The 20,556-nt window shown below is 39.4% G+C and overlaps 1 protein-coding gene across 14 annotated transcripts in view; it reads left to right on the top strand.

Moving 5' to 3' along the window:
* Positions 1-20,556, top strand: part of ncam1b (neural cell adhesion molecule 1b) — a 65,741-nt gene that overhangs the window by 26,317 nt on the left and 18,868 nt on the right. For 7 of the 14 annotated variants that reach the window (XM_031873553.1, XM_031873552.1, XM_031873549.1 and 4 more), the window contains exons 2-10: positions 2,245-2,319; positions 3,064-3,273; positions 4,868-5,011; positions 6,178-6,315; positions 6,689-6,806; positions 8,776-8,936; positions 10,908-11,050; positions 12,523-12,546; positions 18,205-18,234. In XM_031873553.1, coding sequence (XP_031729413.1) covers positions 2,245-2,319; positions 3,064-3,273; positions 4,868-5,011; positions 6,178-6,315; positions 6,689-6,806; positions 8,776-8,936; positions 10,908-11,050; positions 12,523-12,546; positions 18,205-18,234 — 1,043 coding nt within the window. The remainder of the gene's footprint in view (positions 1-2,244; positions 2,320-3,063; positions 3,274-4,867; positions 5,012-6,177; positions 6,316-6,688; positions 6,807-8,775; positions 8,937-10,907; positions 11,051-12,522; positions 12,547-18,204; positions 18,235-20,556) is intronic. The other 7 variants (XM_031873556.1, XM_031873555.1, XM_031873551.1 and 4 more) reach the window with 2 other exon arrangements.

Below are 20,556 nucleotides of genomic sequence, written 5' to 3'. Positions count from 1 at the left end.
TTTCATTCACTCGCTTTACTTTATTGGAGTTCTTATAATGGGTTTACCCTTTAAAAAAGCTGAAACCACGAAGTAAAGTGGTTATAGAAACACAAAAATACAACAATTTGACCACATTTCAACAGTAGTAATACAACCAGCTTGTTTTTAAGGTTTTTTTCCTCGCCTGCTTAGATAGCTTTGGCTCGGTAGGGAACCATTACAAATATAAAGCACTTTCAGACATCGAATGTGATAATGAGCTTTACAAATAAACTTGACTTGACTTGATTAATCATCATCTCCTCGCCTCCTCTGCAAATGAGTTGCCTGTTCCACTAAATGAATACCAACGGTAGTTATTTCCTTGTTCCAATTAAAACAAAACCCTTATCCATAAATTAACATAACAGTGTCTTAGCTGTCAGTTCATATGAGAATAATATGAGAGGGTTTTTTGATGCCTGGCTTTCATGTCCCTTCACTTTGAACATCAAACCCTGCTGACAAAATGAAACAATTTGGCTCATTTAAAGATAGAACTGAATAACTGCTATTCATGCTATCAATAATAGTGCAGAGAGAGCGCAAACAACAGCGATTTCAAAGTCTAAACCTATATTCTGTGTCTACCTGCCACTGCTGCTCTGATGGGATGAGGGATCATACGCCACACACCCACTTAGTATCCTTGTCTGGAAGACGTAGTAAACAGTATTTACATTTTGGTTTGCTGAACAGGGTTTTCAAGGTCTTAATTCAGCCGTGTATTGCATGCATACCTCTGGTTGTTTCCTGTGACTCTTTCCTGTATTGAATAACAAGTATTAACTCAATAGATGAGAATCAATAGTGTACAAGAGACGGGTAACATTTATACACTTTTTGATCTGTCTTTGGTTCCGTTTTAGCCTTTTCAGTACAACTAATTATTATCTTGCTCTGCCAGTCAGGGATGTTGATGAGTTAAGATCTGAGGCGATTAATTGATCAGAGTCCCCCCAAAGAGAAATAATCGATCATTGATCAATTATTTACGTGTTATTTTAAGTACAGTCACTGGTTCCAGCTTCTCAAAATGTCAATACTGTTTTTACTGGTTTTCTTGGTCTTCTTTGATGATTAGTCTAATCTGTACACAAGATACATTGACTTTATTTCTAACCTTTAGTCAAAAAGGAACCCAAGCAATTACGATTTAATAACTAGGGCTTTGGAAAATATATTTTTCTTGCCACTTATACCTAGCAGTGGTCACTCTTGAAAATACAATTTTATGCATTTTGGGCCAATTTCGTCACACTTCTTAGTCTCACCACAGGCCCCCATGGGAGACTCTGCAAGGAACAAGTGAAGCTTTGTTCTAATTAAGCAGAGAAGTGTTTCAGGCCATACTTCTGTCCGTGGTCAATAACAGAAATCTGTCTTTTTGATCCGGTCTTTGATTAAGTGCAGGCTTTCACTGAGACACACGCTGTATTTATCTCGTTAGACAAACAGAAAACAAAAAAGCATCTTAAATTTCAAAATACACTGGCAGCACAGCATTGGTTCTTACCAACTGCTGAGTGTTAACTCAATAATTGCAGTGCTGAATGGATGTCATTTCTCTCTAAAGACCAGGAAGACTGCAGCCAAAAGAGGAAAAGGACATACGGTATCAGGGTTTTTGGCTGCTGGAGCCAAAACTGGCCGTTTCTACAGGTTTCCTGTACCTACTGCCTACTCAACCACAGTAAAGAACGTGGATGTGTATGTGCAAAGATATGAATGTCGCCACCTACAGGCATGGAAAATAACAGCTGCTGTAATTTAGGCCAACTGACGGAAATGAGAGACGCAGCTTGATTCTTTATTATCGTTTTAACTGCTTTTGTCTTTGATTGTGTGTTTAAAGTTTCACATTCACTACTTGTACCAACTGTTATCCGCAATCAAATAATTATAAAACATTAAGCAATTAACCTCAGAGCAACCTTCAGTCGGTGTTAAATAGTCAAATAGGAATTCAATTCTGCCTCTGCCCGAGAACAAAAGATACATGATGAATGTGTGAACTCCATACTTTTTCCAGTAATCAGCAAATCAAATTTGAATTCATCAAATACAAAATGGGGAAAACCTGAAGTGATGATTGCCTGCAGATGGCTACTTCTTTTCTTGATTTTAGATGGCATACATTGATGTGTATACATGTTGTGCTTCATTTATTATGTTGGCAAGTTTCAGATTTTGTGATTTATATTTGTTTTTTTTCTGTTGTAGTTTCATTGGAAGTGCAGATCACTCCAAGTCACGGGGAGATTAGTCTTGGAGAGTCCAAATTCTTCATGTGTGAAGGTAAGTTTACCAAACTGTGATGACTGTGAACACAACACATTTCATTCCCTTTCAAACCTGCATCCAGCAACACCTTTCACTTTTTACCTCCATTTTTACATACAAGAGAAGTTGCAAAGATCCCCCCCAGCCTACCGACAGAGGTCTGTGTTTTGAGCTGATACTCTCATGAAAATATCAAAATAATCCTTTCAAATATATTTTACCTGAACAAACTAAATTGGTACTTGTATATATTTTTGACATCAATAACTGGCTCTCAGACAAAGTACAAATAATAGAATACTAGCGAGTACTAATACACGTACTTTACTTTGCCAACCTCTCATCCTCTTTGGCAGGATTATGTTGTAAAACCACATTGCTTTACAAAGCCATCTTTTAAAAACATTTAGTCTCATCCTGATGATTTCGACATCTATCCATATGGCGGAAGCGTCCTGGTCATCCATTGACTCAATGATTGACCTTCGTTTTTCCCGTTGCCCTCACCATCTGTTCAAGGCAAGACAATGGCATCAAATGCTTGAGTTTACAATTGGATATTTTTTCATTTGACTTTAATGAAATTGTAGTTGTTTGTAAAGAGCTAAAAAGGCACAAACAGGCTTCAGGCCATGCAAGGCGCATGAACAACCCACAGTAAAATATTCGGTCTGTGGGCACTGGTGACCTTTTCTGGTGTTGAATGTGGATGTTTTAGATAACCGTTTTCTAACATGCAGCTCTTCACTGTGCTCTCAGTTGTAGGTGTTGCCAGGCAGATAGACTGGTTTGGACCAAGTGGGGACAGGATAGAAGCGAACAGGCCAGACATAACAGTAACCCGCAACGATGAGTCATCCTCCACCCTCACACTGTACAAAGCTGGGACGGAAAACGCAGGGACATACAAGTGTGTCGCTACCAATGGAGACCAGCAAAGGGAGTCAACTGTCAAAGTGAAGATCTTCCGTAAGTGTTTCTTTTTTCCTCAACTCACACACTCTGCAAATGATGGAGTCGTATGAACAGAGAAGAAGAAAAAACAAAACTGTTTATTGAACTCGTAGTATTTTATTGACTGCTCAAGGGCAACACATTACTCTTTTTCTTTTCAAGTGAGGATGGATTTTTTATCAGTTCAATAAACGGTCGGAAGACCATTAGAGGGCTGCTTAATGATCCTGTCTGTTGTGCCGTTCTTGTGAGTAATGGCTTTTATTTTCCATGAATGCCAAGCATCAGCAAATGTCCATCAGAGACGAAATTCTTTCCCAAACAGAACTTTTCCTGTTATTTCATTTCCTATTTAGATTATGATTAGAAGTGGTCACCCATGTAGATACTGCATATGGAAATCAATATACAGCAAAATAAGATTGCATTTTTCTGTTTGTAATTTGCATTTGTCTTGGCTCAGTAGATGTTAAAGGAATACGTCACCCCGTGTTACCTTGAATTCTTTATCAAAACTTTATCAAAGTACAAACTCCCCCACAACTTGTGCAGTATAATCCAAGTTCCATACATACAGTTGTATGCTCACTACTTCCCAAACACTTGTATTGTTGACAAAAGAGGCAGGGGCGCTACTTGTTACGAAGGCGTGAGACTGTTTATGCAGAAGTTTGTCTTTTCAGGACATTTGAACTGTTTTTAGATGTGAAGCACTTCATGGAACTGGCTCGTAGTCCACTCACAAACTCATACATTCACAAGCTACTGCTGTTGTCGGAGCGGTTGCACACGCGCCAACTTCTGCCACCTATAGTAAAGGAAAGTACGAGGACGAGTTTGCAGATGTAATGCGATGTCACACCCTGCAGTCAAAGAAAATAACAGCTGCTGCAATTTCACCACTTTTGCCCCCTGCAGGCAATGAGTGTTACAGCCGCAGTTTTACTTTTGAATAGCTGTTTTTTTACTTTGTATGTGTGTGTTTATGGTTTTACATTAAAACTTTTCGCAAGAAATGATCTGCATAATATAACAAAAACAATGTCTTCATATTTTAAGCCTTGTTGGGATGCTGTAGATTTATAGCTGGGAAGTAGAATAGAATTCTGTTACTTTTTAATTTAATTCCATGCCCCGCAGAGCTCCTCATTAAACAAATGGTGAGCTTTAGAAATTACTTTAAATTAGATATGCTTTAGTTCTGGTAACTTAAAGTGGGGAGTCAGGGGGGTTTGTTTTGAGTAATAATAAGCTCGCAAAGCAACGCCTGAAAGAAAGTCCTCCTCACTTAGCTACAGTGAAGTTGGTTGGTTGTAAAATGGGTCAGAATTGGATATTTTATAAGTAGAAAAGATGGTGATTGGTAAAATTGCCAAGCACTCCCCCAGTTTTGTTTTACAGGAAAAAAGCAGGGAATTTAAACAAAATTGCTGCCTTTACTTTGACGATATCTTGTTTCATGTGCTTGACGAATTCCTGTATCTGTAATTTTGAATAAGAATGCATTTCTTCCCAGCAGTCAAACTTTGTGTTGAGAAGATGGAGTTTTGATGAGACTCGTTAAATGATCGATGAGTAAAAAGTATTTATGTTTATGTTGTTATTCCAGAAAAAATCACCTTCACAAACGTACCCTCACCCCAAGAGTTTACAGAAGGAGACAGTGCCAACATTGTTTGCGACGTCATCAGTTCGCCTCCACCCATGATCTTCTGGAAATTTAAAGGAGCAAAAATAGAAATGGAAAAAGATGGTAAGTGCTCTCTGAGTGTCCTTGGGGATCATATTTCTATTTCATTTGATTATTTAAGCTCATGTCCTCTGTTTTAACGCGACACATTATGTGTAATATTGTTTGACGGTTAGTTTGCGCGGTCTAGTAGATTGCATAATAGTTTGCATAAAAGGCCTTTGAAATCAATCGTATTACAAAGAATCTAAATAATTAAAAAATGTGTCATAACTAAACATTTTGTGTTGTATTTCTTTGAAAGGTCGTCATACATATCTGTATGACCATACTCATTGGAGTGCTGCAGTAGAGTTAATATTTGAGGATAAACTCGGATTATTATTTTACAACAATAATCCGACCTAAAACAGAAAATGTGACTAATTTATTGTACCTATAATGAACATAGACTACTAGAAACTAAAAGAGTGCAACAAAATACAACAACAGGCTCAAGCATAATGGATATATGTAGATTTATTAGAGACTTGAAGTTGTTCATGCCCGGCTTTTATTGCCGTTCTCCTCCAGGGTTTCTCCTGTGGTTTGAAAGGAAAAAATAATTTTGTTTTGAATTTGAAAATAGAACCGATTCTCTGTTTTTCACCTCTGACACGGAGCAATATCATGATGTGTTTGGTATTGTTGGTATCACTGGAAAATAATAACACAAGCCCATGTGTGGGCTGAGATAGTATTTTGAATTACTACATGATTAAATTTGTTCGGTTCACATTTCATCTCCAAGTGAGAGAGCTCTTGTGGGCCATATTTCTCCTCTTCTGGAGCTGGTGAAAGGAGTGTTGGGCAAGCTCACGGATATGACTTTGACGAAGTGGAAATGACATCTAATCGGTGTCCTAGATAGAGTATTTTTTCATGTACGAGTATCCCACACAGACACAAAGATTGTACATTGAACTTAATGAAAATGCATAAATTCAACATTACATTTGTAGTAATAATGCAAAGATATTGGTTTTTAAATCAGACATCTGAGTTAAATTGTTGTCGGCCAGATATATCAAAGTGAGTCTTTGCCGTGTTGATTTTTCTTTCATTACATCACGATGCAACCGTCTGGGTAGCACAACAACAGCTGTTCATCATCGAATACTGACGTGTGCCTAATTTAAACTTTCCACAAATAAAGCGCTCCTGACATTTATGTTGCTGCTTTCTTTCAGTTCGCTTTAAGGTACTGAGCAACAATCACCTTCAAATCCGTGGCATAAAGAAGACCGACGAGGGCTCGTACATCTGCGAGGGTCGCCTCATGGCCCGCGGCGAGATTGATCTGCGGGTCATCAAGGTGGTTGTGAACGGTGAGCACACCTCGCACTCTCTCCTTTCTTGTTCCCGCGTGCGTGTTTGTGTGCGGCAGGTGTCCCGCGATGCTTAAATAAGCTGTGTATCCTCAGAGGCGACCGGGCTCGGCATCAACGTGGAACCAGTTGCCCAGAGCAACCGTGTATCAAAGATGTTCCATGCTAATGAAGTCTGTTTCCTGCAACTTCTGAGCCAAGCAAATGAGTGTGCCGAAAATAAGTGCTCTGAATTTGTCAAAGCTTCTGTCTCTGTTTTCTTCCCCTCGCTGCTATTTATCTATGCGACTCTCTGCCTGTGTATCCGTCTGTCGACCAATTTCTTTATTTCCGTTTCTCTTTTTCATTATTTCTCTATCTCCGTGTGTCTCAGTGCTCCCGACCATCAGGGTATGGCAGTCAGAGGTGAATGCCACGGCAGATGTCGGGCAGCCTGCCATGTTAACTTGTGCTGTTGACGGCTTCCCTGAACCCATGGTGACATGGACAAGGTAAAACTCTGCTAGCTAATGGAGAGACAAATACTTTGCAGCAGCACTCGTCAGATGCCGGCACATTGCCCTAATAATTCAAACATGTATCTGTATATTTGTTCACCTTTAGTAAGGCCTGACACATACATAAAAATCAGTCTATTGAAAAAAGCAAACAATTAGGCTTGACTTAATCTAATGATAGTGTGACTGCTGTTACATGCAAGAAACTTAGTCCTTTCACTTTTTCGTTTATTTTTATTTTTCTTTATTTGTGTTAACTCACATACACAAACAGCGGAGAGATTGTCATTTATTTTCAATCTTGGACGCCTGTTAAAGTTTAAACTATACATAAGTTGTATGTTAGCACATTATTAAATAGCATTAGCACATCTATGCTACGTTAGCTACTGAATGTATACTACATGTCTCCACATGCTGCTTTTGCTGTTTAATGATTGTAACAGTGAATACACACCGAACCGAATTTACAGGAACAGTGTTGTTTCAGTGTCTTCTGTCTCGATCGGCGGGTGATGTGAGGGTTCACTTTTACACTGTGATCTGTAGCTTTGGCTTCTATCTTTATCTTTTAACCTGTTTTTCGCTGACTCAGTTTGACTTCCTGGACATATCCATCAAATGCATATTGTAGACCGTTCTGTGTTGCTGCTTTTTCAATTGCTTTTTCATTTTCTCAAAAATTAGATAATATTTATTCAGGGCGTGCAGTTACTGACACAGTGGGCTCCATGATAGCTCTGACAGCTTGACGGAGTAGCAGAAATGGTTGTTGATACATGAGATCAGTATCGGTTAAAGCAGACAGTAACGGACAAAAGAGAAATGGCTTATTAGAAATAATGAGCTGTGTGGGTTGGACAAGTACTACATATAAGAGCAAATTAGACTGGCAGTATTCATAGTATAGTTTCTAAAGAGTTTAATTTTGTAGTATCACTTTTTTTGGGCATAAGAATCAAGCATGACTATCATTATAGTCTAATTTATTTTATGTTTTGACTGTTTGTTGTTGGCAGGATTGCGTAAAAAGTTAAATTTTACTTAACGTCAGTAATCCTGTAGCATTAATGGCCAACTTTGCATCATTTATGTTGTTATAAAAACATTGTTTACATTATTTTAAATTCAACATGATTATATAATTATTACATAATGATGTCATGTTTATTACAGATCACAGAATACATAGGATCTTGCAGTAGTCATTCAAACATCCATACAGTAGCACACACACACATCTGGACGACACTAGGATATTAGGGATATACTGTACTTACTGGTTTATTCATTGCAGTGGGAAACCTAATCACAGGTTATCAAAAGTGCATGTAAACAGTGAAACCTGAAGACCGGCGTGTTATCAATAGCCACATTATTCTATCCTTCTGTGTATCTGAATACAGCCATTGATAGCGTCCTGCTTTGTTGAACTGTTCCCGTTCATCTTGTTTCCTAGACAGCAGTTAGCCGTGCAGACGGCCTGGATTTGGGGGCACAAAGTGCAAACAGCCTTGGCTTTTAGTATCGTGTCGCCCCTGAAACACATTTTTTTTATAAATGTGCAGCTAGACAGCACCTGTCATTTGTTGAGAGCTGTATTGAAACCCTGAACAAGTGATTGCAGACCGTTTGAGGCTGGAGAACATCATCTCTTTTGATATGGCTGCCAACAGTAAAATACATCTTTTGTTAGAACACTTAACACTGAATGTTAAAACGCTTGCAGAAGTAAAAAATTCACATTTTTTCAGCTTTCACCTCTTTTTTTTTCGTCACTGCACTTCTACCCTTTACCCTTTCATCTTTTATTCGTCATTCAAGCATCTAGAAACTATTGATAATTTTCTAAAGTCATTATTTGAAAACCAGTTATATATATGTATATATTTTTTTAAATGGTGCAGTTTAACCAATAGTTTGAAAACAAGTGTATAGACGGATATAATCCATATATCCACAGGAACGAAGTGGTCCTCGAGGCAGTAGAGAAGTACAGCTTCAATGAAGATGGCTCAGAAATGACACTGCTGGATGTTACCAAGCTGGACGAAGGAGAATACACCTGCATTGCCAAGAACAAGGCCGGGGAAAGTGAGAAGGAACTCAGTCTGAAGGTGTTTGGTAAGGCAGAACGTTTTATATACATACATACATCAACTAAAGTGATAACATACAATGTTCCAAGTGTGTGGGAATGAGGTATAAGACTATGTAGGTGGGGGAAGAGCAATACTATGGTTATGTGTCTGTTTTCTAAGGGATACAGGATGAGGTGTTGTTTCAGTGTGGGTTGTGGTTGTTTCATGTAAGGATGAAGCTTAAGGATCCAGAGAACTGGCCAAGTGGGATGAGCTCTGCCTTTCTTCTCCTGTGCCCACTAAGTTGTTGTTGTCTTTATTCTGTCATGTAACGGCCATAATTTCAATCCCAACCACAATAACGGTGCATGTAGTCAGGTCAATTGAATTCACAATGAGTTAGCTGGTTCAGGTGGCCTTTACAGCTCAACAGGTAAACGGTTACTGTACAATTACTGAGAAGAGCTTTCAAAGCACATTGTTTACCTATTAAGCAATATTTACCCCATTATCTGAAAGCGCCTTCAATGCTCTGCTCTTCTTGCATCAATGTGGGAAAGATGCAATCATGAGTTCCCTTGTAAGCTCCCACCTCTGTTTAAATGTGTTCTTTTCCCCTGATCCTGATTTGAGTTCTTGAATATTTAGTACCTGTAATTATCTGATCATATGTTTATATTTTCCTACATAGTATAGCTGCGCGGTGCACACTCAGCCTTAAGGGCCCTGAAAATGTGTTTTACAATTGTATACTTTTCTCCATAGTCTTCAATAATTCTGATAAAAGTCTCATTCATACTGGACTTACTTATCTTGGTGAGGTGGGGTGATCTTGAGTGCGTCTGTGGGTCATTTTCACCCCAACCTCAGTAATATTTACAGCCGCAATTACACTCAGTTTTTTTCCCCTGTATATTAAATAGCGCCCGAAGCAACGTCCTTGTATTTTAAAAGAGCATTATACGACATTCAGAGCATTAATATAGCATCAGACAACTATTTCTAAGCAGTTTTACGGATGTTTATTCACAATAGATACTGTAATATTGCAGATAATGATATCCTCTGGAAGTGTAGGTCACACTGAATTATATCAATATGTGTTCAAGTCTGTGTGTTAAGATTTGACTGAGTTAAAAGTCTGAGAAGGAGTGCGATTTTTAACTCACGTCTCTCCCTGTGCGATTGCCTTTACCCTCTGGGGAGGCTGTTGACTTATTCTTTTAGCTTCGTCCTGCCTTCGTCTATTACAAATCATATCCTGTCATTTCCTGGTTGTAATGTCCCCCGTAATGTTGTTCCTGTCCGAATGGGGCTTTTAATGTTAGTTTGGAATATAATTGTACAAATGAATACAAATTGTTGCTTGTCCAAATATGTTTTTATTTAGAAATTACAAAATGACAACACTGCTGTTCCTTTGCTTGTGTAATAATTACCGGTTGAGCTAAAAGCATTTTAATACAAGGTTTCAAAAAAAAATTGTAAACTACACAGTATTTACTCGAATGAATAGACGTACATTTAAAATGTCCAAATGGATTGCTCAATTCATGCATTCATCATTTAGAGTGGAGTGGAAAAAAAAAAGTATGAAAGCACAGAGTAATGCTCAACAGCACACTTATAGTAGTAGTATTTCAGTCTGCTTCCCTGAGCGTCACAGTTGTGGCATCCTTTCAGGTTAGCTCAGGTGTACCAATTACACAACAGTTCTCTCAAATCTAAACAAAAAGGAAAATCGACTCCTGGGATAGGCTAAATATATTATTACTTTAATGATTCAAACATGGTTATCACAACTTTGCCACAGCTGTGACTGGAAAAGCTTAAATACAGTTTTGCTGCCATAGAAACCTCCCATCACCAGTGTCATGCTACAGATCAGCTTCCTTTTGAACACATCACACATCTACAGAGTTGCTGTTTTACTTATTGCATTTGTGCTGCCGAACCACCTGCCTTGTGTTGTTGTGCTTGTGCCTCTGTGAGGACTTTGTGTTTGTGTTTACAGTCAAACCTAAGATCACTTACATCGTAAACCAGAGCACTTCAGAGATGGAGGAGCAGGTAACTCTGACTTGCGAGGCATCAGGAGATCCAACTCCCACCATCAGCTGGAGTTCCGGTGAGCACGTCTTCACTGAGGGAGAGCAGGTGAGATAATAAAGACAGTGTGGATGACAGGAGAAGCTCAATATCTAAATCTTGGGTACTCAGTTCTGCTCCTTGAGGGCCGATGTCCTGCAAGCAATTTTCCACCTGAAGTTAATGAATCACAACTGGTGCAAAGTAGACTGATATATCTGTGTCCCAGCTGCACACTATACATTCATTCTAACCTCTAAACTTTTAAGTAACTAGTACACACTGGGGAAATTAGACACTGAAACCACTTGTTAGAGTTTAATAAAAGATGGATGTGATGATAGGGGTGTATTGTCTCTGGAGATGGCACAGAAAGTAAATTATATAGAAATAAACATTTATTATACTTGCCATTTGTGATACTTCCATTTCGTAAATTGGTGATATACTTCTATGCCTCTGCGCCGGCGACAGCGACAGGCATTATGTTGTCCATCCATACCATTCTTGTGAAGACGCGATCTCAGGAACGCCTCTCGGGAATTTGTGCAGATTTGGCACAAACGTCCCCTTGGACTCGAGGATTGGCGGGGGCAGACAACCGCGGGGCGGTAATTAAAGTTATTTATAAGTTGCCGTTTGACTGATATCAATTAATCTCATGCATCAGTTCCTGCACGTGCAAAATGAAATGAACGTTCTTACAGTATATTTTATAACATATTAGCATGTGATGTGGAATTGAGACACTGCATGGTAAGCATCTGCGAGCGACACAAACCTGCAGGACTCCGGTGTCTCAAGGAGAGGAATTGAATGCCTTTTTACCTAAAGAGGTATATTGATCATGCACAGGTCGGGGACTTCTGCCGTTTCCTTCGACAAGATTACGTACTGCTGATTATTTCCCCTAAATTAGCAGCGTCTTCTCGATGGCCCCGAGGATCTCATGCAATTAGCTCAGCAATACTCAGCCAGTAATGTGGAGTACACTAGTGAGTTTTCCCAAATGTCAAGACAATCTGCATCAGAAACCCAATTTTAACATTCCCCAAATAATCATGCAATTTGAGGCAATGATTAAACTTGATCTGCCTCTTATTGTACAGTATTTGCTGGAATGAGCACTTGAACGATCAAGTATTTGTTTAGCATTTTCAATCACCATTATCATCATTCTGCTCATGCTGGAGATTGAAAAGTTTAATTTAGTATGTTCTATTGACTATCAATCTCTATTGATATCCTGCTACCATCTTTTAAATTTGTTTTCAGCTAGCTTTTTACCAACCATTACATCCTCGATACGATGTCCTCTTGGTAATGTTTTCTGCAATATTCCATGTGCAAACCATCAGAAACAATGAATGCCTGATTGGTATTCTCGCACATCTATTGCCCACATGGCCCGCTTCTTCAAGGTCTTCGTTTCTTGCTACAGTTGAGAGGTAATGACGGGGGAAATGCTTCAGAGGTGTACTGTAGTTCATAGAGAAATTCTGGAGCCAGTCCATTACATGCACTACATTTTCTTCCTACAGGCACATCTAAACAGGATCTATCAGGTATGGAATCCACGTGGCACAGAAATGTACTGGAGTAGTGTTGCAAAGTATGCCCCAGCGAAATCAAATAATCTCTTTTTATTGAAAATCTCCCAGCTGTTTCTTGAAAACCCCAAGGAATGATCTCATCAGAGTTCATGAAATTGATTTGACTGCTGCATGCTTCCCAAATGTGGCCTGAAAACTTGTCACGCTGATCTTGTGATAGAAAGTGTCTGGAGCTTATCTCATGAGATCAGATGACAATTTGGTTAATAACGTAATAAAAGAGAGAGAGAGACGCTATTTCTGTGTCGCTGTTGCCTGATCATTTCAAACGTTACATCACAGCATGAGGTTGCCTGGATTCAAGCCCAGCTCAATCTGTCTATCATTTCCATAGTACTGTAGTTTGTCTAACATTTATGTCGGTATCACTTGAAAATTTAGGGTAAAAGTGCTCCACCTTTCAGCTTTTTGAGTATCAAAACACACCCTGCAGACAAAAAAAAATGAAAATGTGAGAGTTTGGAACATACCTATTGTAAAAGTGGCCAGCGGAGAAGTGGATAATGCTGCAACTTATTTTCCATAAGTTTGAACGCTGGTTACTACTGGAATCCATTGTAATTGACATGATTTCAAGCAGACTACAGACACTATACCAGCTGTCAAGCCTACAGGGCCGAGTGTTTGATATTCAAAAATAGGTTTTGAGTGTCACTTTGAGTGCAAAACACGCTACCGCCGTATGACGCACGTCACGACAGGCCTGTTCTCTTTTTCTTGTGAACCTACACACTCACAGTGGCGAGGCACGCATGAATGCAGCCGCCCAGGAACAGCTAACACCTCTGTTCTATTATCAAGCATAGGTGTCCCACGAGAAGCAGCATTTCTTTTTTTGCGGCACACCTGCCAGCTGCTGAAGCTCAACTTCCTTTTCTGCCGGTGACGGATAGTCTTCTTTTGTGATCTTGAAGCTGTCATCAGGGGGCTCGAGTAACTCTCAGAGCTTTATGCATCCCACCATTTTTTCCTAAAAGACGTCGCCTGGCAAGCTGTACTCTAGGTGTGAAGATTAACTCTGTGGATGCTTAGGGAACAAATAACACAAAGGGGCTCTTTGTCATTAACAAAGAAACAGGCAGCTACAATACACGTTACCCGCCCAGTTTCTGCACCGCGGAGCCCTGTTGTCACGCAGCACCATGGCATGTCACGTGACACACGTCATGTGACGCACAGCTGTGCTGTGGTGGTGTGTTTTGCACTTTAGTCTGCAGTATGTTTCGTGATCCGTGGCATCTCTTTACAGCTGTCTTTAAAAAATGATTAGCAGCCTTACTGAATGATCGTAGAGTATAGAGCGAGTAGATGCAGATTTCTTACATTTTCCCTCAAAGGTCGGATTATCGACTAGGGAAGTGATTTCCGTGGTGTGTCTCTAATAAATGCATGAGGGAATGGCTGCTAATTGTTTAATCGTCTTGTTCTGTTTGTTCATCTGGTGTCCATCCGTCATGCTATCTGCAATCATCATAACAGCTGTATTTCATCTAGGATGGTGTGACTATTGAAACAACATTCGTTTGGGGTGGACATGCTGAACTGAAAAAAAAAATGCAGCTGTTCAATTTTTAAGCAAACTTTAAAGGAAGAGAAGAAAAAAAAGAGAGATTTTTGTGTGGCTCAGAAAACCAGTACAGAGCTGTACTGTGCCAGTTTAGATGTGTGGTGGTGATGAATACACAGAATTCATTTGAAGTTAATTTGAATGTGTTTTCAGTTCTTGGGCTCCCAAGCCGGTTAGCCCGTTTAATTTCTTGTTTGAATAGTACTGTGCATCTAGGACATGGACTTTGTTATGCAGAATAAAAAGATGGAGTTTTACTCCCATACAGTACTTTACTTTATCACACATACTGTATCACTGTAACATTACAATTCTCCTTATGGTTATTGAACACTGCTTAATGAGGAACAGACAAAATGTTCTGTTTAACAAATGTAAAAAAAACGACACTTTTACTGTAAAGTGTATCTGCCATGACTGATTAGAAGACGGTGGACTATTACTCCAGGAATGCACCGACATCTTTGGTAAATAATCAATTTCATCATCTTTGCTTTTACAGTAAGATGATGAGTAGCGGAATAGTCACAGCAACACTTAAATGAGTATTCTACCTTATGCAGTGGATCACATTTGTGAGGGACCATAACTTATTTTCATGGTTTAAATACTCAGTGGACAACACAATGTGGACCCACCTGTAAATCATTGTTCCATAGTGCAAAATCTCCACAGTGTACCTTTAAGCGAACAATTACACCTCCTATCACCCTTTCAACTTTATATACTACTTTATATTGGACTCCTTCAGTAGAGCTGCATGTTAAAGTAAAAAGAATAGAGAGTCAAGAGTTACGGTTTTAATGATGTTACCTTCACCTTTCATGTGGAAATTATACTTTAAAATGCAGCACACAGAGGACACGGTCTCTGTAGCTCAGGATAGTGAATTACTGAGTAATGTTGGAGCAAAAAAGATCAGGATTAGAGAATCCTGAATGATTCCGTATGTCAATCATTTAAGAAACCAAGTCCCTGTTACATCTGATGCTCTGTGACAGATTAGCCATTCATTTCCACTTTGAAATTCGTTTGACTCGGTTTCCTTTTTCACTGTGGTCTCGGGTTTTAAAGGTGAACACGGGGAGAAACGCATTCATTATGAATAACCTCCCACTCAAAATGTTGTGTCGGCAGACAAAGACATTGTGCTGTAACTGTGAGTAAAAGGGGTGCACAGTGTGCGTGGATAGAGGGAGATTACTGTCTCGTACAATAGAAAATCAGCGGTACTGTACATTAAAGAACTAGTAAGCTCTAATAGTGTTGTACACTCGTGGGTGCTTGTTTGTGTAGACCTGTTTTCAAATTCAAATTGGCACTTATCTGGCGATAGTTTTGTTTATACGGCTATTAAAGTTAATGTTTGTATATTTATTTTAAAACTTTAATCTTCTATGTGTGGTATATACGGTTGTTTCAGTCCTTGGAATGCATTTGCTGCGAGTCACTCTAGATAAGTGTGTCTGTTTAATAACAGAAAAATGTAAATTAAGTATTTATCCATCCTTTGTACATTATCTACATAATGACTGTTTGGCTTATTTGAATACATATGAAATGCTTGATGCTCAGAGTTTTCAAGCTGTAATTGTCTGGGAATATTTTTTGAACTGTAACTATACAGAAGGATGTTGTAGTGAAAAATGAGTAAAATATAAAACTTAGAAGCGCATTAAAATGATGTAGTTGATTGGTTAATGTCTGTAATTTTGTTTCTGGACACAAATCTGCTATGAAAGTCTGCTCTGTCCAGCATCCAGATTGCCAATTAGAAGTTAAAGGCCTGAGAAAAGAAATGCACGAGTATCTTGTAAGTAATGAGTTGCTTTAAGTAAATGTGTAATTAATGCGGTGTGGCAGCGGTTTAGGCAGGGCCTCTGAAACAGAGGAGCGCTTTGAGCTTTGCGTGCCGTAGCAGAGAGAGCATTGTTTCCTCCGAACACAAAAGGCTCCTCAGTTACAACAGCACGCCTGCTAGCTCAGTCGGGGGGGGGGGTGATCACGTAAGGGTTGCTTCACACTGAAATGTCACTTTTCTGCGATGCGCTGGCAAAAAGCTCAGCAGTTCATGACACAGGATGATGACAATATGCACAGTCATCAGTTTCAGTCGGGCGTCACCCCGGTGAATACAACACCACCAGGCTTCTGTACATTTATGTATTCAGTGTATTTGTGTTAGTGTGTCTCCTCTTCACGCTGACATTACAATTCCCGTCAAAGAGCCGGGATAATTCTTGTATGGAAGGGAATAACAATGGGCTGGAAAAAAAAAAAGATAAGTCCCAACGGGAGCCGTCGTCATATTGTTCTGAGCATTTTGTTTCGTCGACTTCCGTCTTGCACGCTCGCGCCTGCTGCTGTCCCTTGTCCTTTTTGTCTGAAACAAACACCTGTCACATAAAATGACGGCGGTACTTGTCAGCTCACTTGCGGCAGCAGCGTCGCCGCAGACGAGCGCGTGCAGCCGTGGTGGTGATGTTCCAGACTGTTAGGCTGCTTGTTTTAATTGGACCGCCGCTCTTCTCCCGGCACCGTGGTGATATGCAGCCAACTGCTGTTTTTAATGACGTGTGTTTTACTCTGACAGGGGAGGACTCACTGTGCTCTTAAGAGCACGGGGAAATTACACTCACACCATGAGCTTTGTCATGTGATTTGTCCAATAAGTATTTACTCATCTCCTCCTTTTTGCATGAGGTTTGTCAGTGATATAAAGTAAATTAATTCAAACACACCATATGTGTTTACAAGCCACCAGCATTGATGATGAGAGGGAGATTTATTTTTTTTTTAGTTGTAAAAATAATTTACGGTTGCTTTTGTTTACTTAACAGTTGCACCTGATGAAATAGCTGTTTATTATTCTGCTTGTTACCGCTTCAACACTTCTTTCGCTATGTGGGTCATCACATCTCATTGTCATGCTTAACATTTTCTCTTCGGCGTCATGAAATCCATAGAGCATGCTTTCTAAAAGGCTTTTCGTCTTCTCGGTGTCACTGTGATTTAACTTGACATGGCATGTTGACTGGAACAGTTGTACGTGTTTGTGTACTATCCAGAGGTTTGATTTGACCTGCAATGATGTGAAGCAATTCTGCATTCAGTAAAGTGGGGAATATGACCAACATGATGAGGATTATCACTTATTTATCTTGATATAAGTGATTCTCTTACCTCTGTAACTCTAAATAATACAAAGTTAGTCATATTGATCCCCTTTACTGTGATTTTCTGAATAATATTCACATTTTTGTCTGTTTTAGTCTTGGAATGCAATCAAAGCACAACCCTTTGTTTGAGACTGTAGTACAAGTCCTGCTAACATTCAGAGCAGAGCATCTGATACAGGCACCTGTAAGCAGAGATTTATTTCCAGGTGTCACATGGGCGTATAGGGAGAGGTGCAACAAAAACCCCTCACGCTTATTGAGAAACACAGCGAGACTTGATGACTACTAACTGGTGTTTCTTGATGTAGGACATGCTTTTTATATGCACAGATAGACAAGTGCCACAGCAAATTCAGTTTTATTGGATTTTACATTCTCATTATTGCTCTCAGCCTCAAAAATGGATTGTTAGTCAATAACCGCCGTACAGCTTTTACCAAACAGGCTTCCATATCCCTTTGTGTAATGGATTCACCTCTTCCTGATAAACCAATAACCTTTTTTATCCGTCAGCGTTTTTGTTGTCATGATGCCAATACACCTACTTCTTTGAGCGTCAGAAGCTGTCTTGTTCCAGTACAAACAAAAACACACAAAAAAAATCCTCCAAAAATACACTTTCTAAAAAAAAAACCCCTGTTGACACATAATAAGCTTCTCACGTATGGAAATCCAAACTCTTATTGTGTCTGCAGACCCTCGTCAAAATCATACATTCAGCTCAGGGACTGTGGATGTACGACAAATAATATGGACACTTAACGCTTGCATGCAATGTGCAGCGTCCCAGCTTTGCCTGGATGAGGATTACTTTCTAAGAATTGCTTTGCCTTTTGTTTGTTGTTATGTCTCTGTCCTCTACAGGCATCATGGACTCGGCCCGAGCAACACAAGGTATTCTAAATGCATGACTTTTTACCTACGCCCAGCTATGTAGTCTAATTACATTCTGGATGGACGCAGATCAACTTTCTTGATCAATTAAGGGTCAGGATGAGCATAAACCCTGACAAAGATGCCAAGGGGGCCCCCGTCTGTCCGTATCTCTTTGTTTTACATGTTTGGTTTACATATAAACTTAACATGCAGTAGTCTACTTGAGCGTGTGTTTTCTCCCTTTCAGACCTTTAACATACCTGCAGGAACATAAGTCAATACAAGACATCTGATTTCTCTTTTCTCCCACCAGCGTCTCCAGCTCTCTCTCCATCTGATGCCAATTCTTGATTTCTAACATTAAGATGTTTTTTTCACCTTAAAAAACTGTTTTTTATAGCTTTACTGTGTTGGACCAAAGATAAATGAATATGTATGCAAGATGTCTTTGTGCAGCTGCTCAGAGTATCAGAGTGAGGCACTGTTCCTGAAAGAAAGTGAAAATTGTCAAAAGAAAGAGCCGCACCAATTGACTTCCCTTTCAAATATGTGTTTTACATACGTGAGAAAATTGGTGAGAAATACCACTTTGTCATTTCTAATATTAGTGCTGAGTGCACCATACTAGAGGACAGTACAGATTCATCACTTGGGCTTTCAAATGAACAGAAATGTTTGCTCTCACGAAGTGTGTCGTCGATGATTAGCTCATCACAGTTTCAGGTGCAAGATCAAATACTGGGCTTGCCATTGTTATTTATACTTTTGTCCCATTTGAAAGGAAATTAATACGTATTTTTAGATCATTTGGTTCCTCAAATAGCCCTGCTATTTTATTTTCAATCTGCAGGAAGCTCTGGACATCAAACAAATTGGTCTTTTCCTTTTTACGCCTCTCTGTAATAGTTTTAGAATGGGTCGTTTTTTTTATATTTGCTGATTCCAACAATCAGTCAGTATTGACATTTTGACATGCACTCAATAATAACACCTATGATTACAAAACGTTTAGAATAAAAAAAATATATCAAGCACGTGCTGACAGTAATGACTAGGTTTGTGTGACGGTTGCAATAACATTTTGTGCATCCGCAGTAGTACGCTGTACAAGGTAGTAACACTCTTACAGAGAAAGGAAGCTGTGCAAAAAGCCCAAATAGTTTATCCTAGTAAGATTCCTAGTTTTCAAAAGCAAGTATCATGCAAGTTATGCCATGCTACTTTAGTTTACGAAGCATATTTTAGTTAACTGTTGCCTCACAAATTATACCTCAGCAGCACATTTGCAGCATATTTGTGTTTTCAGGTTGCAAGTGCATTGGTTTACGTTAATGTATGGCGCAATAATAATTCTCACTTTCTGACATAATGATATGGGAATTAATCCACCAGTGCACTCTGAATTGATCAGTGTGTGTCTCTGCAAGAGATCCCATTACAGCACACAGAGGAGGAGTATGAGCACGGGGCAGTATGAGCATGCTGAGCATGTTTGTTGCAAGTGCGTAGGCAGCTGAGTGTTCATTTGACAAGCCACGGAAGGGAAGGTACATTCAGGGGAGGGCGCATTTGTATGCAGGACCAGTTCAGATTTGGTGAGACACGAGTTTAACATGTCCTCAGTGCATTCTCAATTTTATGCTCTGACGTTCCAGCAGGGTCTCTCTCCTCTGCTGGTAAAGCTGCAGAAGCTGTTTGAGAGCTCTGCTGTCACGTATTAGAGGAGCTTCTGTTTAAAAGTCAGTATTGCTTGGAATTGTATCTATTTCATAAAGATAGTAAAGTCAACAAATAAAGGATGTTTAACTCTTTACCACCTGTAGTTATGAAGGTCCTAGGATGTTTCCTATAGACAACTACTGTGCTGCATTGTGCATTCATACTGAAAATGCATTGTTATAAAACATTAATGAATCACAACATTAAGTTACAGTGAAGATATGATTTTCCTCCGTTAGATGATATTTGTTATGGACTTCAAATGGGGAAAAGAATCGCTGTAAAGAAACTGTCCATGTGTTTTTTTCTGGTTGGTGACATTTTGATGCTACATTCTTTAAAAAGTAGTAGCACACCATTGAAAAGGACTCGATAATGATGCATACTGACGAACTAGGACTTTGAGGTGGTACATAGTGCGGCATGTTGCACAGATGCAGGTGTCTGAAGCAGTGCAACAGGGGTCAAGGGAGAAGGCTTTCTGCACAGGGGTCAGAATAAAAGGCTAGTGTGTTATGTAAGTGTGTCCCCGGTCCCGCTATCCGCTATGCATAATGAATGCCCCAGACATGCTTTGTCTATTGAATTTGAATACAAACTAGCGAGGGATTCTCTTACATG

The sequence above is a fragment of the Anarrhichthys ocellatus genome, unplaced genomic scaffold, assembly GCF_004355925.1.
Source record: "Anarrhichthys ocellatus isolate YVR2014 unplaced genomic scaffold, GSC_Weel_1.0 scaffold72, whole genome shotgun sequence".
Classification (NCBI taxonomy): Eukaryota; Metazoa; Chordata; class Actinopteri; order Perciformes; family Anarhichadidae; genus Anarrhichthys; species Anarrhichthys ocellatus.
The sequence above is the reverse complement of the archived record's forward strand: the minus strand, read 5'-3'. Positions and strand labels throughout refer to the sequence as shown.